This window comes from Monopterus albus, unplaced genomic scaffold (genome assembly GCF_001952655.1).
Source record: "Monopterus albus unplaced genomic scaffold, M_albus_1.0 scaffold87.1, whole genome shotgun sequence".
Classification (NCBI taxonomy): Eukaryota; Metazoa; Chordata; class Actinopteri; order Synbranchiformes; family Synbranchidae; genus Monopterus; species Monopterus albus.
The window spans coordinates 1,128,890-1,153,172 of record NW_018127967.1 but is presented as its reverse complement, the minus strand read 5'-3'; the positions used below and the strand labels follow the sequence as shown (position 1 = coordinate 1,153,172).

General features: G+C 41.3%; 2 protein-coding genes and 1 pseudogene across 2 annotated transcripts in view; 2 read left to right on the top strand and 1 right to left on the bottom strand.

The window, feature by feature from the left end:
• Positions 1 to 215: 215 nt before the first annotated feature.
• On the top strand, positions 216 to 6,732 carry LOC109964337 (dynein heavy chain 2, axonemal-like; annotated as a pseudogene).
• A 786-nt stretch (positions 6,733 to 7,518) lies between these two features.
• LOC109964328 (dynein heavy chain 2, axonemal-like) lies at positions 7,519 to 9,792 on the top strand. Its single transcript, XM_020607549.1, has 2 exons — positions 7,519 to 7,835; positions 9,651 to 9,792. The coding sequence occupies exons 1-2, from the start codon at positions 7,719 to 7,721 to the stop codon at positions 9,780 to 9,782; spliced, it is 249 nt and encodes an 82-aa protein (XP_020463205.1). The 5' UTR covers positions 7,519 to 7,718; the 3' UTR covers positions 9,783 to 9,792.
• A 3,262-nt stretch (positions 9,793 to 13,054) lies between these two features.
• ndst2a (N-deacetylase/N-sulfotransferase (heparan glucosaminyl) 2a) overlaps positions 13,055 to 24,283 on the bottom strand; it is a 45,080-nt gene continuing 33,851 nt past the window's right edge. The window contains exons 4-14 of the mRNA XM_020607548.1: positions 22,499 to 22,653; positions 22,001 to 22,186; positions 21,053 to 21,181; positions 19,255 to 19,437; positions 18,897 to 18,993; positions 18,684 to 18,807; positions 16,952 to 17,126; positions 16,690 to 16,860; positions 16,177 to 16,286; positions 15,998 to 16,100; positions 13,055 to 14,485 (exon numbers count right to left, since the gene is read on the bottom strand). Coding sequence (XP_020463204.1) covers positions 14,360 to 14,485; positions 15,998 to 16,100; positions 16,177 to 16,286; positions 16,690 to 16,860; positions 16,952 to 17,126; positions 18,684 to 18,807; positions 18,897 to 18,993; positions 19,255 to 19,437; positions 21,053 to 21,181; positions 22,001 to 22,186; positions 22,499 to 22,653 — 1,559 coding nt within the window. The 3' untranslated portion in view covers positions 13,055 to 14,359. The remainder of the gene's footprint in view (positions 14,486 to 15,997; positions 16,101 to 16,176; positions 16,287 to 16,689; positions 16,861 to 16,951; positions 17,127 to 18,683; positions 18,808 to 18,896; positions 18,994 to 19,254; positions 19,438 to 21,052; positions 21,182 to 22,000; positions 22,187 to 22,498; positions 22,654 to 24,283) is intronic.

Genomic DNA, 24,283 nt, shown 5'->3' with positions numbered 1-24,283 from the left:
TTTGGGTCCTTTTGTATTATTTTAGGTAATATTATATGTATCAGAATAGAATATAAAATAAAATATAGAATAAAAACTCATTTTGTTTTTTCATTTCTCATCTCTCTTGTTCTTTCCCTCTTTCTCTCTGTTTGTCCTCTCCTCAGGTATCGGACTTATAGATCCCATGCACACCAAGGTTCAGTTTTGCAGTTTTTCTGTCCAACCCTACAGTGATGAGGGACTGGAACATTCAAGGCCTGCCATCTGATGCATTCTCTATTAAGAATGGCGTTATTGTCACCCACGGAAACCGGTCAGTATATGTAGACCCGGCTTGATTAATAACAAATTAACTAAATAATTAGTAAATTTAGTACATTCTTGTATTTTGTCGCCTTGTACTGTATTTTGTTGTCTTGTACTTGTACATGGATAATGACAATAAAGTTGAATCTAATCTAATCTAATCTAAAAATGAGCTGTAGCCCACTAAGCACAGCCTACCAAATTAAATATGTTGGTTTTGTTTGTATTAGATATGAATCTTCTTGTGTTGCGGTACAACATGTGTTTTATACTATAAATACAAGTTAGTTTGTTTTTGTTTTCTTTTTCTGTCAAGATGGCCGCTGATGGTGGACCCTCAAGGCCAAGCTCTGAAGCGGGTCAAGAAAATGGAAATGGAAAGAGTAAAGTTTTACTGTTCAGTTAAATTTATGGAACAATTATGGGTACTTAAATGTCTGCAAAAGAAACTGAATTTCCAGAGAAGATGGGATGCAATCATACTGTATCCTCCATATAAATCAATGACATTGCAGTTAATAGTATTAAATATTTGATTTGCATTTAATGCCACTTTAATGCCACGACTGTGTCACCTCCCACAAAGACAACATCATCCTAAAGTTCGCGGACGACACCGCAGTGATAGGTCACATCACTGGTGGGGACGAAGCAGCCTACAGGAGGGAGGTGGTTGGTCTGGTGTCATGGTGCAAGGACAATAATCTCAGCCTCAACATGGACAAGACAAAGGAGATGATAGTGGACATGAAGAAGGAGAGGAGAACTCATCAGCCAGTGTTCATCCAGGGGCTCGAAGTGGAGAGGGTGAGCAGCTTCAAATACCTGGGCGTCCACATCAGTGAGGACCTCACTTGGACTTTTACAAGCGCCTGCAGAGAGTGGTAAAGACTGGAGAAGATCACCAGGACTCCACTGCCCTCTCTGCAGAGCATTTACCACCGCAGGGTGCATAGGAAAGCTGCCTCCATCCTCAAGGACCCCACTCACCCCTAGCATGGACTGTTCATACCCCTACCCTCTGGTCGGAGGTTCAGAAGTGTGAAATGCAGGACCTCCAGACTGAAAAACTCTTTCTTTCTGACTGCCATCAGACTCCTAAACAGTTGACTCAGGATCTACCTCATGTAATTCCATCTGTACTGTTTACATACTCATTTTGCACATGCACAATTGCACACTCACTGCTGAGTATTTACACTCCACAGCTCCCACGTAGCACATATTCTCTCTGCATTATATTGTGTTCTTGTTGTATTTTTATTTGCTTCATTCACTTGCTGCTTTAAAGTGCCTTTGTGATTTTACTGCCTATTTAGATTTGTGTTATTGCTCATCTACCTTATACAGTATTTCACTTGTATTTTGTGGCATTCATGTGGACGGCAAAGTAAGAATTTCATTGTACAGGGAAACATGTTTCCTAACTGTGCATATGACAAATAAACACTTTGACCCTTTGACCTTTTTTGTTGTTGGAGTCAAGCTTAATTACTCTTTTAGTTACACTCTGTAGTCATTTTTATCTATTGTGGCATAATAACGCAGACTGAACTGCATGTGTGTGTGTGTGGGGGGGGGTTTAGGAGAGCGTGACAGCTGTCAATAATAAATTGGTCATAAAGTTCCTATAAAGTATCATCATAGAACATATCATTTAAAAGAGACTTTATTAGAGTAACTTGTTAGTCTAGGATGTCATCCCCATATGACATCACAGCTTTTCTTCACTGAAAATGTCCTAAAATTTTTTTTTCTTGCAAAGAGTTTGAACCCTGGGTGACATTGCCTTAAATTGTGTGTGGGTGGGATTGTGTGTTCATGCAGGGACTAGAAGCCCAACTGCTGGGAACTGTGGTGCGTAAGGAGCATCCAGAGCTAGAAGAACAGAAGGACTCTTTGGTGATCAGCATTGCTTCTGGCAAGAAAAGCTGGAGGATGAGTGTTTTGAACACTTTTTATACTTTTTTTTACAAAAAGGATAAAGTGCAGTGTACATAAAAGATCATGTGTTTTATTAATATGAGTAATAGTAGTATTATTGTTAATACCATCTTTTATCAAAGTAGTAGTAGCATGTGCTGTAAGCAGTGATGATAGTAGCAAGGCTACTAGATAGTCAAGATCGGTCAAAGGCCCAAAAAATGGAAAATTCTAGTCTTAGTAACAAATAATCTACAACATTACTTCTGCAGCTGCTACAAGCAACCACCTAGCTCTACTCTTAGTCACATATTTGTACCTTAGCAAAAAGTACTTCATAGAGAAGTGCCTTACCCTCACTTAAATCTGTTCTAGTAACTTTATGAGGAGCCCTGAATTGTTTTGTAACTTAACAACTTCCCAGCATCACAAAGACAGCTGGTTTAAGCACCAGCTGTACCTTTCCCCAGTGATCAGATTATATCACATAGAATGGAAATATGATTACCACAACTAGATTTGTACCTATTCATGTAAATACAACCCTATTAGTTATCACATAGAATCAGGTAGTAATGACATCAGCAAATGTAGTAAGAGAACAATCAGCTGATCATCACATCTTATCTTTATGCTACAACAGTCCATGTTTTTAGTCTTTTAAATCAGACAGTGTTCTTTTGTCAGGAAATCGACCTAGAAGTTGTTTTACAAATAGTCCAGAAATGAAGCTCACATCATTTAGAAGGCTCATGGTCCAAATTGGAGTTTGTATTCCAAGAAGAGTGAGTTTAACACTTTCATCTACTGATTGAATGCAGGTGTTGCAAAATTTCCAAAAAGCAGTTTTCTAAATATTCAAGATTCAAGAAATTACGACTTATTTCAAAAATGTGCCATTTAAACTTTAATTTCTGATTTAAGTGACTCTGTGTTTGTGTTTTATTTACTTCCAGGATGACAGAGCCCCCATCCATAGGGCACGAGAGGTCACTGAATGGTTTGATAAATATGAAAATGATGTGACTGTTATGCTATGGCTTTCCCAGTCACCATGTCTCAAACCAGCTGTAATTTGTATTCCAAGAACAATGAGTTTAACATTTTCATCTGCTGAGTGAATGCAGGTGTTCCAAAATTTCCAAAAAGGATTTTTCTAAATATTCAAGATTCAAGAAATTACGACTTATTTAAAACTTTAAATTTCTGATTTATGTGACTCTGTGTTTGTGTTTTGTCATTCTCGTTCATTCTAAGTAGGCAGTCTGGCAGTGTTTTCATCAACCTAAATCTTTAAATACTGTCAACTATAAGAAGCAATTTCTGTGATTGTCCCTGTGCATTGGTACAGTATGGCAGTTTGTGCATTGAGTTTCATCCTAAACGACATGGGATTGACCCCATGTATCAGTTCTCACTGGAGGCCTACATTAATCTATTCAGCCTCAGCATAGAAAACAGCAAGCGCAGCCACAAGCTGGAGGAAAGGATTACCAAACTCAATGACTACCACACATATGCCATGTACAGGTGAACAAGGCTGTATCAGGAGAGGCCCTTTTCATAAATCATGCTTGTTTGCACAGTGTATGGATTCCTTTCTCATCCTGGTTGTTTAGTTGTTTAGCCTGTTAGCAGAAGCAGTGGACCTCATGCTTTTTCAGCCATCTCCCCCTTTTGGCTGCAGCAATGTTGTGAATTTTCCGAACCAAACCGAACCCCCTCTCTAATGCACACACACTATGCCATGCATGAGCAAGATTGCCACCTTGTGCTGAATGGCTGACATTTGCCGGGTTGACGCTGATCTTTTTTTCACTGGTAAGCACAGCACACACCCACCTGGGGTTTGTGGAGCCCACAAACTGAAAGGCCAGGCAGAGAAATACAAGGAAACTTTAGCTGAATATGACAAAATGTGCAATGACTTAGAATTTCTGACATTACTTTATATAACGTGAGATGTGGGCAGCACGGTGGTGCAGTGGTTAGCACCGTTGCCTCACAGCGAGAAGGTTCCGGGTTCGGGCCCCACCTGGGACGTCTCTGTGTGGAGTCTGCATGTTCTCCCTGTGCTTGCGTGGGTTCTCTCTCTCCGGGTACTCCAGCTTCCTCCCACATCAACCTATCAACACCAATCAACCTAAGCTACATGTCCAAAGACATGCAGCTTAGGTCTCTAAAATTGCCCATAGGAGTGTGTGTGGTTGTTTGTCTATGTGTTAGCCCTGTGATGGATTGGTGACCTGTCCAGGGTGTACGCCGGCTCCGGCCCCTCCTGTGACCCCGTTCAGGGATTAGGCGCTAGAAAATGAATGAATGAATCTGAATAACATGAGATGTCCTGTCCTCCAGTCTTCCATCACCAACTGATTTCTGATAAAGTGGTTCATAAAAAACTTCCCCAAAGGATGGTCCCATGTATCCTCCCTCAAGGTTCCGGCTCCTTTGAGCCAATGTAATAGACCTGGAATGTCCTCAGACCGAAAAGACTCCCAAGTTGACTGAGGACATGGGATCGATCATATAAGAGACTTGAGAAACACCCACTGATGGAAGGATAGTTTCTGATTAATGGATGGGTGTGTTTTTAGGTACTTGATAAAAAAGATCAGATGGACAACCCCTGTACGAGCTGGCTGGCAGACTCTAGCTGGGATAAAATCACGGAGCTGGATAAGCTCCTCAGCTTCCGCAGCATCATGGCTTCTTTTGAACAAGACCCCCAAGAGTGGAGCCTTTGGTTCACCAGCACTGAGCCAGAGTGTGCCACACTACCAGGTCTGTATGTGTTGAGTACTTTATTACTGCAGAAAGCACTTTCCACCAGGAACAAGTTGAACAAGATGAAGCACAGTCTGCCGAGAGGGTGGCTACACTGGTGTTTGAGAAAGACAACTTGTTCATGCTGTTGTGCTTTGACAGGTTTCAGCCTTTTGCTAAAGTATGACGCTAGTACCTTTAAATGCTTCCTCTATTTTATTAAGAATACAGTATCCTGCTGTGTGCGTGTGTATCAGCCCAGTGTAATGTTGGCTGAACCATGCAGGAGAGTTTGTGTGTGCTAAGGACTGTGGCAGTATACCGGATTCTAAATATATTACTGCCTTTTTCTTCATTTTATCCTTTGTTCACTACTCTCTTCATGTCTTTTTTTTTGCTCAGTTCCTTTAATCCACACCCATGTGTTCCCTCCCTCTCTGTGTTTTTATTAGGTGTTTGGGAGAATAACTGTAATGAGCTCCAGAAGATGCTGATAGTACACTCTCTGCGTCAGGACCATGTCTCCTTCTGTGTCACCTCCTTCATTGTTAACAACCTTGGGTCTCGCTTTGTGGAGCCACCTGTTCTCAACATGAAGGCTGTGAGTGTCATCTCTAATCTAATTAATTGTTGTGTCTTGAGTATTAGTTTTGACGCTCTGAATTTGAATGAAACAAGTATTTCATACATCTCATTTATGTAATTATGTTTGATTGTAGCTCACTTGAAAACTCAGAAATCCAGTCACAGTGTTGTCAAGTGCTATCAAGTGAGTTCTGCTGTGTTGACTCATCCACTCTCACTTGCTTTCTTTTTCCTTGTTGACGCCACTGTCTCTGTCCTCTCCGCAGGTTGTGGAGGAATCCACCAGCAGGACTCCTCTGATCTTTGTACTGCCCCCACTGGAGCCCTGCTGCATCTGGCTGAGGCCTCTGGTATGAGCAAGCACTTCCATGCTCTCTCTCTGGACCAGGGACAGGCCCCCATTGCCAAGAGCATGACCGAAGAAGGTGTCAAAAGTGGTACATCACCGAATGCTCTGTCCTTCTTCCTGCTCTTCTGTCTCAGATTTATTCTGCTGCTTACCACTGTTATTTTTGTCCTTTGGGCCATCACAAGATGCCTGGATACACCAATATAACTAGACATGACAGAAAAGAATCTAGTTATATCCTTTTATCTCCACCCCTCTTTTTCTCTGTCAGGTCACTGGGTGTTCCTTGCCAACTGCCACCTCTCTCTGTCCTGGATGCCTGACCTGGACAAGTTGGTGGAACAGCTACAGGTGCAGGAGCCCCACCCAAAATTTTGACTTTGGTACAGTTCATCGCCACACCCAGAATTTCCCATTACCATCCTGCAGGCTGGCATCAAGATGACCACTAAACCACCAAAGGTGCATGTGCTCACACACACACGGATTTCAAGATTTAGTACAGTATTTTACACCACAATATAGTGTACATCCTAGAGGCAACATCCTCATAGTGACAACACTGCCCTCTGTTGTCTTCAGGGTGTGAAATCCAACATGAAACGTCTATACCAGCTGGTGACAGAAGGTCTGTTTAACTGCTGCTCTTCAGGAAGCTGCTCTTGTCCCTCTGCTTTTATCACAGCATTCTGCTGAAACGGAAGATGTTTCTACAGCTAGGCTGGAACATTGTCTGTGGCTTCAGTGATTCTGATTTTGGGGTCAGGGCCTCATCAGTGACAGTTACTGGAAAGAACAGAACAAAAACACAAAGACCAGAGTAATGTCTTCAACTGAGACATTAAACACACATATATATTCTGCCATATCTTATTGTCGTAGAACACTGTATTTACCAGTCTAAGTGCTATAAACTCAAATGCACACTGCTAATAATTTATTAAGTTTCAATAAACAAAGTCATGTTGCAGTTGTCTGGCAAGATGAATTTTAGTTGCAATGAGTTCAAGGTGTAAGCTTCTAGAAGGTTGGCAGCACCACCACGTGGACAGTCAGATTATTACAACCTAAGAAACAGACACATTTGGCCTTGATGAAGACTGACATGAATACTTGCACAAATCCTGTGTCCATTCAGTTTAATTTCCAACCAATCATTTAAAAAAATCTGTGCTGCAGCTCATATTAACACAGACCAGACAACACAAGAGGCTGCACATGATAGTATCAGTAAGTGTCCTTCAGTACAATGAAAACACTACCCCTTCATGCAGACCATTCATTTTAATATCATCAATATATCATAACTTGGGGATATTTTTGTTATTTATATTCCAAGGGTTTTGTATTTATGCACTTGTGCTATAACATTTAATTACAGTAGATGAGATGAAAATAATCTTTACTGGAAAACTGGGTCATTGAATTGGTAGCAAATACATTTGAGAGAACAACAGCTATAATATGCTCTAATGTTGTGTACCAAAAAACAGTGGTAATGAAACAAATGAAATGAAGTTGCTATGATGCAGATGTTGACAACATCACAGGTTTGCAGGTTTTTTAAAATGCTATTTATATTATTGTGTCTAAAGTTGGGAGACTGTCTGTCTAGGCATAAGTATTGTTACAGATGAAGTGCATCCAGAACATGCATGTGATCTTTTTTACTTTCCTTACCATTGTTTATAAAAACCATGATATATAACTGAATTTGTATTCTGGCCAACATCCTTTCTCAGGTTGTCCTCTTTATCCTCGTATTACATCCCTCGTGACTCTCCAGTCCTCATACAAGGATTATATTAACATGCTGCCACCCACAGAGCACCCTGGGGTGTTTGGCCAGCACCCCAATGCTGACATTGCTAGTCAGATCACTGAGACCAGGACGCTGTTTGACACCCTGCTCTCCTTGCAGCCCCAGGTCACCAGCCCCACCACTGTAGGTGCCAGACCCAGTAGAAAAGATCGGGTAAAGTAGGAGAAGGGGAGGCCTGGGGTTACTAATTGAGTGAAAATACACAGCTTGGCATAACATCTAAGATGTATGATATAAGTGACTATCAATTTACTGTATATCTACACCATAGCTGAACAATACACAGGGCTGTACAGTATAAAGTATGTAGGGTACGGAGATTCATTTAAGCATGAAGTTGTGGTAGTTTAACTTTAAAACTGTCTTCTTTAATATCAAGTTATCAGTAACTCTAAGTAACGTCTGCACTACATGGAGAAAATATAACCAAATTATCTGCATACAAATGAAAACAATTTGGAGGTTTTTATGAATCTCCAATGTTTTACAAACATTTAACTGCCCTAGATATACACAGTACACAGTTTTAACAACACTCGATATATTATAATATTCCACTTTGTCAATCTAGCTTGTCATTCAGTTATGCACATACTGTACTCGGTCAGCACTGAGGTCAGGGACAAGCCTAGGGAAAAAACACTCAACATCTTGATCTTAACTGCAGGTGTATTTTCTCACATCCTTGTTTTGGTGGGGCTAGTGTGAGTCAAATGTTAATTTGTACAACAGCTTGTTCACATGCTTATCTTTCTTTTCAACCACTGCATATAATCAGGGTTCCCACAGATCTGTCAACAGTCTTACATTTGGTGCATTATTATGAATGGTTCTATAATCTTTTTCACCCTGTTTATATCAAAGTTGTTTTTCAAGAAACAAACCACAGCCTAGAAAGTGATTTTATAAATTGAGTAAAATCTCTTTAGAAAAGTTTCAACAAAAACTGAACATTATAACTATAATGAAGGAGGATTTTCTGTAGAACTGTTGCATTATAAACCATAGGCTGTGCATGCTGTTCTCTCTCGATTATAAATGATTCTGTTGTCACACCTATAGATTTTATGGTCACACCAGTAATTGTCATGTAAATAAACTTTTGCTTTAAAGCAGATACAGCATAATATATGATCCCATGTATTATGCATATATGGGCTACACAATCATGTCTTTGTTTGATATTTTATCATTTTATTTGAATGAAAAATGGTTACACATGATATGCCTTTGTTCTTCTGTGGAGATGGTTTTTTTTTAAGTCCTAAAAATCTCATTTGATTTTAAAAAGTGTGCAACTACCTTGATAATGTACCATGAAGAGTTTGTGACAGAGATGTATTTGACATGTTGGCAGTGTCAGTTCCATTTACAGCCTCTCAGGTTTGAGGCTGACCAGACTATATTCAAAACAAGCAATGTCTTTTCCCAGCAATGCTGAGACATCCATATGTTTACACAACACTGGCAGACAGTCAGTAGTGTAAGTAGCTAGAGATCTAGGAATATGTAATGTAGTTCTTTATTCAGAGTGCAGCATTGTAACAGTTTAGGAGCGGTCTCAAGGGGGACCTCCAGAACTCAATATTTCTGTTGCTATTAAGATTTCATCCTCTTCTGTTAGTCCAAGACAAATGTCAGGCCACTTCTTTACATACCACAAAACTGAAATTATATCAAGACAGCTCTCACATGCTGATCCCACTCAGGTGCCATTTTAACACATTATTAATCATCTTTTATTTGAATGTTTTAGATTCATATACAGGTTTCTGATCTTAGAGAAACTTGGTTTTGAAAGTCTCTGAGCTTAGAGAAACTTCAGTTTTAAAAGTTACTTGACAATGCTATTCATCTATCCATCTTGAATAATGTGCATTGTCCCATATAAACAAACAAACATTTTATCTGTGCTTACAGATCCCAGCACTGATTGATTACGAGGGTACCTCATCCCTCCTCCAGGACAACTCTTCACCACTTAATGTGGTTCTGCTACAAGAGATCCAGAGATATAACTCTCTGCTGGACACCATCATGTATGGACTCTAAGTGTGTGTGTGTGTGTGTGTGTGTCTCTATCTGTACGTGTTCTTCTACTTGCTACATATTAACATAATAACGTGGGGTAGAGGAACGAGCACACACGCTCTTTTTTTTCCCAAAATGTTAATTAAAACATGATTTGCAATTTCTCATGAGTAAATATTTAATGTTAACATGTGTGACTGTGAATTCTATGTGAAATATTATTCATGACCCCTCTGACACCAGTAGAGCTTAGACTGTGGTATATGAAGAAATCGTATTGTTCTCTGTAAGTATGTGCATGTTGGGTGGGGGACGGCTTACAGCTGTGTACAGATTAAGGCTAAGATTTTCTTAGAGCAGCTCTGTGGCTGTGTTTCTGTACAATGTTATTTGCTTGCAATTCATGTGTGCTCAGAGTATTAGAGTGTATTTCTGTGTGTTTGCAGTGAGCTACATATGTGGAGCTGTTTTGAAGCACTTACTGTTTCTGTCAATTTTTTCTCCACAAGTCTCTTTGTTCTGTGTGATCACCTGCTGTTTCAGATTCCTGTGTTCTACAGGCTCTGCTGCAACAGCTTGATGCAACAAATCAACTGGCCCACAGTGTATCATAGACAGACCATCATTCTGCTCCCAGTCGGATGCAAACAAGCTCAAAGAACCAGCTTGTAATACCCTCACAATCTTACACACCCACACATAGCAGGCTGCAGACTGTACATTGTTTAGTTGTTGTCATGTCAGTTTTACACGTCAACCTGAACACCTGTTAGGAAGGCAGCAGCAGCATAAACCTGGAGATGAGGACATATTAGATGAACACCACAACCAATGATTTCACTTCTTGTGGGCATCATTTTGTGTGTTTGAGGGTGAACACTTGTAACGCCTGTTGAGAACATCACTTTGCATCATGAGGCTGCAGAGCACTCAATGTTTCTTCCCTTTCTAATAATCAGTGAACTGTGAACTAGCCTCAGCACATGGCCTCTGTAACCTTCACTGTGGTTTTCCCTGTTCAGTGGTCTGTAGCAGACCAGAACACCTTAGTGTATGTACACAAGCCACCAGACAGGAGATAGTGTGTCCTCTCCTTGCATGTGGATTTGATGAGGCTGTCTATTGTGAAGTTGATACCCACAGGCTTCTTTAAATAGTTTTTAACTGTTTGGCTAGCAATGTTCTCCATACACGTCTCTTCTAACTGGCCAGTTTTCTAGTGAATTAAAGACTACCATCATCAAGCCTTGTCTCAAAAAAGGTGCCTTGATGCTTCTATCCTCTAATTATAGACTGATAACTAATCATTCTTTGTAAAGCTTGAAAAAGCTGTTTTTAATCAACTTAGTATATGTAAAAATAAATATTTCTCAGATGATTTTCAGTCAGGTTTAGTTTTAGTTTTACATTTACTTGGTCTTGTGCTGCCTCTGACACAGTGGACCATGGAAGGGTAGTGATTTCATGTGCTGCCCTAAATCGGGTTAAATCTTACGTTAGTTGTTCTAGGAAATCGTTCAGCATTCTAAAATATAATTATCCTTTGGTGTGACACAGGGGTCAATTATAGGACCTTTTCTTTTTAATTTATATACCGTAATTACCACCATGCCAGCAACAGCATCATCAAGTTTGCAGATGACACCACCTGGTGCTTAACATCACTAAGACTAAGGAGCTGATTATTGACTTCAGAAAGAACAAAACAGACATTCAGGGGGTGGGTCATCAGGGGTGGGTGGGGGGTTTGGGGTGTAGAGAGGGTGGCAGTTTCACGGTTCTTGGGCGTGCACCTGGAGGAGGGCCTGACCTGGAGTGTCAACACCACATTACTGGTGAGGAAAGCACAGCAGAGACTGTACTTCCTGAGGATACTCAGGAAAAAACACCCGTGACAAAAACTGCTTGTGACCTCCTATGGCTGCTCCATAGAAGGCATAATGTACTGCTACTGTGTGTGGTTCTCCAGCTGCAAAGCCGCAGAGAGGAAAGCGCTCCAGAGGGTCATCAACACTGCAGACGATTATTGGCTGCCCTCTCCCCTCCCTGGAAGAATTGTATAGCACCTGCTGCCTCAATAAAGCTTATACCATTCTGAGAGACCATTACCACCCTGGGAAGTCTTTTTGAACTGCTGCCTTCTGGCTGACAATACAGGGCAATGAAAACATGGACAGGTAGACTTTAAAACAGCTTTTACCCCAGAGCCACAGTCACACTAGATACCTGATACTTTCCACAACATATCCACTGTGACGTGGTGATATATTGGAATCATGCAACAGTCCCACAGAATGTGAAACTGTGTTGGTGTGTGTGTGTGTGTGTATTAGGATGTTTTTAGACAATCAGTATTTATATTTATTTATTTATACAGTCTTTTAGGTTTTTAAAACTATTACACAGAAGGACTGCATCTTAAATTTCATTGTACAATGTACAGTGATAAAGCTGTTCTATTCTATACATTGCCTTTGGTTCAAACAGTTCATTACAATAAATTACAGTGCCTTGCAAAAGTATTCATACTCCTTGAATTTTTCCACATTTTGTCACATTACAACCACAAACTTAAATGTATTTTATGTGACAGACCAACACAAAGTATCGCATAATTGTGAAGTGGAAGGAAATTGATATGTGAAAAGTTTTAACAGTTAAGTCAGTTGTGAAATCAGCCTTTTATCATTTGGAAAACATTAGCAGAATCAGAGATTTAGTGTCTAGACATGACTTGGGAAAGTTTATTTTTATTAGATCACTGACTCTATACCGACCTACCAAAGAAAAGTTCATGTGTATTTTACTGCAGCTAGGATGCTTAAATGTAGGATTATTTTTAAAATGCTTTTACTTACTGTTATATCAATCCGTGGCTTTGGTCCTATATCCATTTATTTGTTTTGCAATATATTTCATTGCTTTAATGCATTTTATTAATTCTGTGTAAAACACTTTGAACTGCTTATGTACGACATGTACCATAAAAATAACACCGCCTTGCCTTGTGGTTGAATATTCCTACGTTAACATACCGTACATAACCTGAGGGGGAGTGAGGTCAAAACACAACAAAACAGCCACCGCAGCCATCATTTCCAACCTCTCTATGTGTTTATTAGAGATGATACAGTGTGGGCCTTTTTGACATTTATACAAAACAAACAGAAAAAACACAAAGACAGCAGCTTCTGATTCGTCTCCATACTGGCCCAGATGTCCGTTCTCTTCTTCTGCAACACTGGTGGGTTACTGTCCTCGGATGGAGACGAGTGTGTGTGTGTGTGTGTGTGTGTGTGTGTGTGTGTGTGTGTGTGGGGTCATGTATGTTGGTTTTTCAGAAGATACTGGATGTGACGGTTTTCCTGTCACAGAAGAACAAGCCCCTAAGAGTTTAACAGTTCTGGTCCAGGGCTATGCCTCGTGGTCACATCATATCAGGACCAAGGGAAACAGTTGCTTTTAACTTTTGGCACTATTCATTTCATATATAATGACTCTACTAGAGCACTGATTAGTCTCAGCAGCTATTGTTAAGGCAGAGGCCTCAAGCCAGAGCCATGGAGTCACGTTATGTTGTGTGGTTCACTCCATTTGCCACATGGATGGGGTATTTTTTAAATCTGTTTGTTAGAAGCAAGAATGTCAGTAATGTTAAATCAAATCTGGAGGATGGAGCAAGACCACAGCTCCCATGAAGAACAGTGCCTTTTCATTCAAAAACCATCTTTACCTTAGACAGGTGGAATAAGATGCTCATTCCCTGACAGGACACTAGTGTGAGGCACAGCCTGGACCAAACCTGGGCTTGAGTTGTGCTCTGATTCATAGTATTTACATTGACCTGTCATCTAAATCCAAGTTAAAATGTCTGCCACCACAGTAAACAGACTGGAAAACTGGGAGGCTAAAAGGAAACGCAGCACCCTCACTGCTGGGCCAGGTATGTGTGTGTGTGTGTGTGTGTGTGTGTGCTGGAACTGTGGACCAGGACACAGACTGTGTGTCTTTACTGTCTGCTGCTGGCCATATACTTCCCACCTACCCCACCCCAACCCCCGATATACAACTGCTTTCGAAACTGAATTGCTTTACAATCATTGTGGTGGAAAGATAGGACGTGGATTTGTGCATGTTAGTCCTGTACCCAGTCATACACATCGGCACGTTCTCATCCTTTGAGTTTCTCTTCTCGCTTTAAGGCAGTTTGACACGTTCTTTATGCCTCAAACTTCCAGTCATCTGGATCCACAGCAAACGTGTACGGTATCAGCGCCCCTCCCCCGTCCAACATGCACCAACTAAGGCTGAGGGCTGCCAAGTGGTCGAGGGAAGTTGGCCACAAATCAGTAATTGGAGACAGAGGCCACTGGGATCCTCCTCCAACAGGGGACCAACACCAGAAAGATCGTGAGCCGTCTTCTTTTTGCCACAGGACAGGAGCACCAGTAACATCAGCTCAATCCTTGTAGCTCTTTTAGTGTGTGCGTGCTGCTGTTTATTCCAGATTTGGTGATCCTGTCTAATCCAGAGCAAGGCTGGTGCATCCACAGACTCCAGTCCAGGCTTTTCCTTGGCCTGTCTGTAAGCGAGTAGCCTCAGCTCCAGCTGGTGCTCTGGAGTTCTTGGCGGAGCCAGGATGGCAGGGGTTGGCCCAAACGATTCAGTAGATGCAGTAGCTCCATGTTGTGCTCACGGTAGTACTCAGCCAAAAAGGCACGTGACTACATGCGCACACACACACATACACAGACATAAGGAGAGGTCAGAGGTCAGGAGGAGGGAAAAATTCTTATACAGCATACAGATGTTGAAAGTGCAATGTAATACTTCTGTTAACAAAGGAAGTTGAATTTAAAAATGGAGTTTCTCAAGTGTTGTTGATGCAAAGGTAAAACCATTACACACACAAAGTTTATGTTTCGTAGTCCATGGGGACTTTACATTGACTTACATTCATTTCCTGTAGACTAACCCTAACCTTAACCAGAACCACTACTTGCCTAACCCTAACCCTGACCCTAACCTTAACCTAACCCTAACCTCATCCTAACCCTAAACCATGTTGCCACCCTAAAATTCAATTTCTTGCCCATGGGGACCTCAATTTAGGTCCCCACCGTGAAATGGGTCCAATGGAGCAGTTAGTTGGAAACAAAGGAAGACAAAAGTGTCTATGTAGAAATTAAGACAGCATAGGTATTCCTCCCTTTTTAGGGCGCTGTTCACACCCATTGGAGCAGAGAGGATGATCAGAGGACAGACAGACTGAAGGACCAATAACAAGAGAGTTAAGTCTAAACCATGGCTCCTCCCCCACAGATTTTGACCCATTAGATAGTAGCACCTTTTCATACAAATATTGTATACCGATAGGTTGAGAGTAGAGTCTTTTCTGTTTATCCTAAACAGTGAAGATCCATGTGCACATGCTTATTTTGATACATTAATGCATAATAAATTTCACCCTGTGAAATATTCTTTTATTAGTCTTCTCTTCTCAAATAAAAGAACTCTCCTCACACTACCGGTCTGTCTTGTTTGCTCAATGGCTGCGGAGGGTCTGGAGGACAACTTTGGTGTTCTTCAACACTTTTTTCTACTGTCAACATCCCATTAAAAAAAAAAATCTGTTAGTCCTACTCTGACTTTTCTCGCCTATTCCAAACCCATCATTTCCTATGGCTGCATGCCCTGTATGTAAATGTTTCACAACCCCTCACAAATATATAGTTACATGAAAAAACATCTCCTAAAACAGCTGGCCACAAACTTTTACTCAAAAAGGAGAAAACTGGATTTGCAGGGGACAATTTTCAGTAGCAGATTAATACATAATTGCAAATGGTGCTTCCTAAAGTGGCCCTGTAGTGTGCTTTAAAACAGGCCAAGATTAGATCTTTTTTTAAAAATTTCATTGTGTCACTAATTACCGTAATTTCTGGACTATAAGCCGCAGCCACTAAATGTAAGATGAACAAACATGTTATACATAGCCACAGGTGTCCACGTTGTAACGAGATATTTCGACAGCCAGATCGATCGCCTGTAACTTGAAGCGGCATCACATGCATTTCGTCGTGTGTTGTCCATGATGAGGGTGTGTGCATAAAGTGACAAAAGTAGAGGCTTATAGTCCGGAAAGTACAGTATATACAAAAACAGAACTTATTAATTTATTATTACTGATAGACGTGGTGAAAAATCCATAAAGAGAAGCAGAGGTGTGCATGTACCTCAGGACTCATCTCTGGGTACTTTCTGCCTTTACTCTTCCCCAAACATTTGGCTCGACCCCCGTCCACCCGCTGACACCAGAAACCTTTGCTGTCGTCGTACCTGCAGACACAATATTACGTCAGAGCACAGTCAAGACCTGTCACACATCTAGAGTGTGTGTTTGTGTGTTACCAACATGAGAGCCTGGGTGTAGTTGAAGATGGGACTGATACTGAGGAATCTCTGGATTCCCTCCATCACCAGTGCTGGGTTGGTCCGCAGTAGGGCCCCGTTCACAATGTGCAACTAAAACACACACATAAAGATTCTGTTTCACCCATGGCTCAAATCTGGACAGTGGATTATTATTGTATGACTGAAGCAACTGCTGCTGCTTTTGACTAAGAAAGTTGATAGTAAGTAGATGGAGTATCCTCTCATTTTAAAACTGCCGGGACCAAACTAATCATAATCTGCTTTTTATATCCATTTGTGTTAAAATAGTAAATTTCATGTTAGAGAATAGAGACAGTATTGCAGTGCATTAAGACAGAGGATGTGTACTTCACGGAGTTAGCTGGACTTGACATGTTTTAGTTCTTTAAAGCTGCTGTTGTTATCAGTGGCTCATTCATAGGTAACTGGTTTGACACATTGTGGAGAAGTGCCCGAAGGGACACCAGTGCCCACCTGCTGCAGTGTGTCTTACCTGGCTGGGCTGGTAGTGTTGCAGCCAGCGCTCCAGGTGAGTAGCATAGGCCCCAGGATTAAGGCAGCGTCTCTGAAGGGCCAGCAGGTCCCTGGGGGATGAGGGGCCTGCTGTCACCACTGCATGGAAAGTGTTGTTGATTGCTGCGGGGTCCTGGTGGGCCCTCTGGTGCTGCGGTCATCAATACACACCCATCAAGTTTAACAGTAAGGCACTGGACATGTGTACAGTTTGGGCAGTGCAGTGGATGTGCGACTCTCACCTGGTACCAGGAATACGCCCTGTCAGATGGGTTGATGAGCACTGCTAAGACTTTGGCTCTGGGCAGCAGAGCAGCAGCTCTCTTAGGAGCCACCTCTGTGTCAAAGTAGTTGGCACTCTTTTCAAACATGAAATCTGTGCTGACATTGGAAGGGAATGGGAAGAAGTCCATGTACCTGAGGAGGCGCACAAAGAAAATATGTTCTGTTTAATGGGTACCTGCAAAATGTCTTCACATGCCTAAACCATTTTATTTTTAATTGTGTTGCCATTTAAAGTGCAGTAATTTGTGACACCGGGCAGAAAAGACTTTTCGATGTTAAAGGGTCCATGACGCTTTTCCTTGTTTTTTGACTTATCTACAATGTTTCAACGGTGAATTATCATCTTAGACCTAAAGCTCAAGACATGAGGTGAACATATGTTCTGGTATTTCTGTGCAGAAGCAACTCAGTTTATACACATCTTGAAAACTCTCGCTCGCAAGACCTTTTTTCTACCAAAATAAAACATTACGTGATAGTTTAAGGATTTTCTTTAATGGACATAAAATCCAGGCCGTTGCACGTTCATGTGAGTTTGCCTGACATCCAATTGTGCCTCCAAAATACTTGACAGGGAGTGATGTTTCCACTACTCAGTGGGACTTAACGGTAAGTTTAAAACAACAGTTGCATGTCTGTTAATGCCTTGTTTCTGTAACATTAGAGAGAATTGTTGTAAGGCTGGAGAAGTTACTATGTCTGCATTATGACAGTTAAAATATGGGGTTTCTCAATTACCTGCTTTGTTTAGTGTGTTACATTAGTACATATACCGTTGTTTATCTGTCTATGGAGGAGGAATTCTAATTAATTAATGTGGTCGTGGTTTGTTGTGCTGTCCACTTGCGACACAACACCGGCAGCAGGAGGTATGCATGTTCATGAACTGTCCTCTTGTTTTTAGGAAGAGGCTCTCTGGTTTTATTGTTCTGAAATAATTACAAACTGTTTGGAGCTATGAGGGGTGCAAAGATAATCTAGAGGTACCCAGGATTAAACATTAAATGGCTGGAAATGAGCCAAATGAGCAGCCATGGGGACTTTAAAAAACAGAGCTCTACAAAGTGATAAAGTATAAATACTGTACATGATTGTGTACAGTAAGTGTTCATGGCCTAGTCAGCATGTTGCAGAGAAACCTTTGGCAGCAATTAGTCTGTTCTTTACAAAACTGCTTAGTGGAAACACAAGTGGACAGTAGTTTAACACAGACTCTGGATTGGACTGCAGTGCTGGACTCTCACTGGTCGCTCCAGGACTTCAATACTCTGACCCCATGAGATTATTGTTTTGTTTTGTTTTTCTAGTTTTTATCCTGGCTGTCACATGCAGGTTTATTCCTGGTGTAGCGTCCTGCATGTGACATTCCTCCACCACGGCTCAGCACGGAAACCCTGCCTGTAGACACACAAACAGGGAACTGCATACCTGCACAGCTGTTAGCTTTAGACTATGGATTTTGCCCTCCACTGATGATGGTGTTGCTATGTTAGAAAGATCACTTCCCAGCCAGTATGGAGAGGATGATCAGTTTACCTGTCATCTGAGTATTGTACTGTATTTAGATAGACCTGAAAAATCTGAACCTATCATATCCAATTTAAGCCATGCTATGTTCAGAATGTGGCTGAGTACTGAAGACTTTCTAAAGGCTGTGTACTATACTGTGTGTGGTGGTCCATTCTTTACCAGTCAATCCCATTGTCATAGTTTGCTCCACTGAAGAACTGGATCTCCTCGAAGGTGATGGGGCTGGGAAAGGAGCTGGTGATTGCTGGGTGGAGGCTCAGGAATGAATGAAGCGCTGTAGTGCCTTTGAAAAAAAGACAAAATAGTCAGCAGAATGAAGAGAGACATGTAAGACAAAGATGACAATGTAACTAGACGGGGGGAGTATGGCACCTGTTTTCTGTGGGCCAATGATGAGGAACTTGGGGAGTCGGTCACAGGTCTTTTCTTTAGACCAGATATCTTTGTGTCTCTTGTCATGACAAGGGTTCTGAAAACAAGGTTGTTTCATTTTGAGGACATCACAAAGCAAATACACTCAACACTAATTTCAGCATTTAAAATCTGCTCCTCAATGAGCCATGTGGATGTTAATATGCCAATGAGCAAGCGTGAAGAAAACCTTTCAGACAAGTCAGTTGAAGATGACATGGAATTATTAAAAAGTCATTTCTTGTGAGCTGTGGTTTTTATTTGGACATTAGGAAAGATTTATTTTGAGACAACTGTCAACAAAAATCAATATACAGACCTGCCAGAGTGGGTCTTTCTCCTCAGGGAAGATCTGGAAGTACTTCTCAGCGAGCTGGACGGGGGGCAACGTCTGCAGCCTGAGGTTGGTCCAACACTGGACAAACTTCACCAGGGACTCGAAGGTGTACAGACCCAGCCGGTCATTGCCATAGTTAGACAGGTGGGTCATGAAGATACTGATCTGGATTGAGAAGGCACAATGGATTTGACAGTATTAGGTAAAACCTAGCTGGAGCTCTGCTGGCTGAGTCAAAATTAGACTAGTTACTGTAATGACCAACAGTTGTACAGCAGCACAGACGGTAGTATTGCTTTTCAGGTCAACATGTTAGCGACAGCTGACACGCCATCAAGCTCTGATCAAACATTTCACACAATAATGATCCGTTTAATTCACATACAAAAATATACTGACACACAGAACAATAAGACGAAACATGTTTAGCACTTTACTCCAGGTCCCCCATGGAGCATTTGTAAGCATGATATAAACAATAAGAGTTTTTAAGCAAATGTTTACAGTTTTAAGCAGATTATACAGTAAACCATGACTCCTGTGGACATTCAGAAGTGGAAGCTGGTGAATAAACAGATAACACTGGTTTATCACTTTTAAAAAAGGTTTTCTGCTTCCAAATTCAAATGTTTTTAATTTATTTTTATGAATTTTGAGGAACTGAAATTAAATACAACATTTAAAAGAGCTGACTGGGCATAATTTCTAACTTATAGAATGTCTATGCAAAAACTGTTAAACAGCCTAAGGCTTCACCTAAGAAGCTTGCTGTATGAAAAGCAATTAGTTCTGTCATCAGACCCACCAAGAGTTTTAGGTACAATTGCTATTTTGGTTATTTTGAAGCAAAATTCATGTAGTACCATATATGTCATGTCTTACAAACCTGGGCCAATCGATAATTTCAGATATCATTGATTGTTAGTGGCCCAGAAATAGCAAAGCCTGAATATTATTTATTTATGATATAGTGAAGGGGAAGGAAACGGTTAAAACTGTCCTTAAATCATGCTCAACTCTGTCATTTGTGTATCCTAAGACATGGTGCTTAGCATGAGACTTGGGATAGTACTGCAGGGAAACCTATTTATACATGCTACCGGTAGGATATGCAATAAAGATACTGTCAAGACAGACAAAAAGTGGTAGTGCAAATAGTGCAGAGGTGAATGATGAAATAGGCAGTGGGTGTGAGATGTCCATGTGATAGCTATCACACCAGGGCAGTGCACAGGTGCAAGGATAAGAGGCACTATATGAACAGTATGAACAGCATGGTCATGGAAATGATGCAAGCAGTAGCAGTAGGCAGTAGGCTGCATGTGTGTGAAGTTCTGATAGTGTTTTTTTCTGTGACACTCTGCCAGGGATTAAAATTCTAATGTTGCTTGCAAGAAACAGTATCTGCGACCATAATCATTAACATGCTGTAGACTATGCACATCAACTTCGAGTCAGGATCATGTCGTAAACATGGAGGACGAGCAGAGAACATCCCTGCTCGGTTCATCCGTTGCTGCCGATCTGAAATCAACAACATTACCAGTATGCTTTGATTTCCTGAAGGGTGTGTTATATGCATGTTTATACATCATGCTCATGGTTATCTGTTACAACTGCATTCAGTGTTTATAAAGTGCTTATATATGCTACTTAAGTCTTATTCATTACGCTTAAAAACAATCCAGTTCAAATAATAACAGATATTGCAATCATATAGATCAATTCAGTGCATTTGTGCCCTGATGTGCGCTCTTGTGCATGGGGCTGGTTTTCTTACAGGGTTTAGGAGGACCGTGAGGAAGAGCTCCCCTCCTCTGATGCTCTTGTCCAGCTCCTTTGAGCCTCCGGGGTATTCATTATAGAAGATTGTATGGGTGAACAGACCACACGTCTGTCTGGGCAACACCTAAAACACACAAGCAGATCAGCTTTTTGGGGTTACATTTATACAATTGCGTGCGTTTCTCTGGGTATCTACTTTTACAAAATGGTGAGATTTTAGGTGTCGTCACTACCTTCTTAGATCAGGCCTTAGTCTGAGGGTGAGGCAGGAAGCTGGAGAATCAGTGGCAGTCCTGGTCCTGTTAAACTTTAGTTTACCTCTACAATGGTAACATCCTGTCTGGTCCTACTTGCTACCTGTTTCACTTCTGACCTATGGGAGGTGCTGCAGGTCTTTGCCCAACAAAACCTCCTGACCTAAGACAGTGAACCTGTGCATCTATGCACTGTGCTCCTGAATATCCACATTTCTCTGTCTACATAAGTACTAGGAATTCTTTGTATTACATGCTATGTTATACTGATGTCTATGTGGCATACTGTTGCCACTGAACTCAGCTTTGTTACCATTTACAATAAACTGTTTTGTGCTGAGGCTTAACAGAGAGACCAGCAGAGTAAAAGTAAATGGAGGGGTCTTTGTTGTCAGGCCTCCTCCATTAGCCCAAGGACGTCCAGGGCTACTTTCAGAAAAAATGTCACAGTTTGTCAGGTTGGTCCACAAACCCTGCTGTGCACACAGTCTTCACAGAACTCGTTTCTGCTTAACTGTCTTCACACTGCTACACAGAAAAGGAGAGCTCAGCAGCACAGCCCGCTAGGTGTCATTATCACTTCCATTCCTATCTTTATGTCTGACTGAAAAGTGCGTCACTGTGTCGAAGAAGGTATCCTTGGGAAAACAATTGCAATGCCAAGCACTGAACAAGCACCGTGAACTGACCTGGATTCCATTGTGGATAAAGCCACGGCGGTATCGAGCTGGTCTCAGATGGGGGTATTCCTCTGTGCTGGTCACCTTGATCCCCCATACGGCCTTCCAGGCCTCATAGAGCTGGGTGTGAACTGGGTACACCCCAGAGTGGTGCGGAGCTACTGCATAGCCCATATCTGTTGGAATGCCATGCTCCTGGTGAGAGGACAAGAAGGTGATGAAAGGTCACAGGGGTAAAGGCAAAGCACTGTCAAGAGAAAGGAGTGACATCTCTATAGACATTCACTTCACCAATACTGTTTCTATACTCCTTAAAGTTTAAGCTATTCATGTACAGTGCTTACACTGGCAATGCAGCGTAAGCACTGTGTGACCATTTTAATAACCACACTCACAGATTCTCTTGCCACATACTCTTAACGGACCACGTAGCCACACAGGAACATAGTCCTTCCGCTGTTCATGTAGCCTGCACACACTGTGATGCTGGCCACGTCTGCTGCTAACCTGAGCAAAGATCTTGTTGAGTCTCATCTGCTCAGCCAAGACGCTGACGTTGTGAAAGAGGTGAGGCTGCATGTGGCTCCACATGTGAGGAAACCACCAGAAGTCCATCTTGTGCTGCAGCAGCATGTCATCTCCCTGATCCTCCTCATCGGTACCTGAAAACACACATGCAGACAGATTAAACATAATATTAATAAATTTGCTCCAAAACCTATCTAATGTGGAGAGGTGCTACCAAAGGCCTCTGTAACCCAGACTCATTGAACAGGTTGGAGGCAGTGCAGGGATATTTTCTGAGACCAGACAGTGTCCAGCAGGGAGCAGTGCAACAAAGCTGCACTGGAGACAAACGGTGTCCAGCAGCCTTCACAGTCTGTAAAAGAAGTCACAGAAACACTCACCCTGTTGACCTGGCCTTGATTTAATAAAATATCAGGCCCATCCTGCTTACCAAAGGTTTTTGTGTTCAGTCTCACTGCCACTCGCTATCAACCACACATATCCAATATACAGCATTCTTTAAAACAAAGCATCATAATACCAAAGCCAAATACTAAAATCAAAATCACTCAAAATAAAAAGTAGAAGTGTTTATAAACATGATGTTGCTGATCCAACATTTAGACCAATCAACTCTCAGATCAGGTGAGAGCCAGGCGTTTCCCATCATGCCCTGAGGTCCTAATGCTTTTTCCCAGACCAAGTACAGGGACTTAAACATGAGAACATACGGACACAAATACCCAACAATCCTATAAAAATGTTAATTATTATAAAAGTGCAGTGCTTTTATAGACCCTTTTTGTTTTCATGCCATTTTGTTTACTTTCCGACTGCGACTAATTAAAATATCCAACAGAGGGCTGCATCATAAATGAACATAAAACCTGATGTGTAAACAAACACGGCACTGCCACCACTCCAATGACGTGATGTGGAGCTGAGAGAATATCAGTACGAAATGAGATACTGTAAAACTGTTGTTCTTAACCTTTCTAGGAGTGCAACCCCCTTTTAGGATGGGATTATTCCACAACCTATTTCTCTGCTCTAAACACCACTTTAGATCAAAAATTGTTCAGAAGCATTCCTCAGCACATTCTATCAAACCTTGATGGCTTAAATTTCTTCCCTACATGCAGCCACAATATTGAAGCAAGTCATTTGCCTTTCATCACCAGGCCTTTCTACCATGCTCCCATATCTACAAGCTGGTTCTCACGTCATACATTTTTCATATGGAATAATAAGGACACATATAGTGTAAACATAAATCCATCTTCTTTGAAAATTGGTTCCAAAACAACATTCTACTGGTTTATGAATCAATTATTCAGTAGAGGACAACTTGTTATTGCATTAATATTGTAACACCTGGTGATTATGCAAAGGTGTTAGGTGCAATTCCTTCCGGCATGCTATTTAAGCAACAACTGAGAATTAGTGATGAATTATTACCTTCTCTTACTCTTACATTGTAAACTGTGTGTACACCACTGTAAATGCAGATTTACTGGAAAAAAGCCAAGGACTGTTTCAAAAGAGGTTGAAAACTGTTTATTGCATCAGTTTGTTTCTCATCGAACCTAAAGACTAATAAAACCATTAAGACGCGTCTTCTACTTAAATGTTCTGTTTGAACAGCTAAACTGTCTCACCCCCAGCTCAGAATGGTCATTTCATTTCATGTATTGCTGAATAATTGTGGTTCTTTTCTGAGATGTTACAAATATTACATGTATATTTTTCTTTTTTTTCATTTATGTTTTGGACACAGCGGTGGAC

Bases quoted from the DNA above. Each gene is read 5' to 3' on its own strand.
- LOC109964328 (XM_020607549.1), top strand. From the start codon at position 7,719: ATGCTGCCACCCACAGAGCACCCTGGGGTGTTTGGCCAGCACCCCAAT. The intron at 7,836-9,650 runs GTCACCAGCCCC...CTGTGCTTACAG, and splicing joins TGCTCTCCTTGCAGCCCCAG to ATCCCAGCACTGATTGATTA.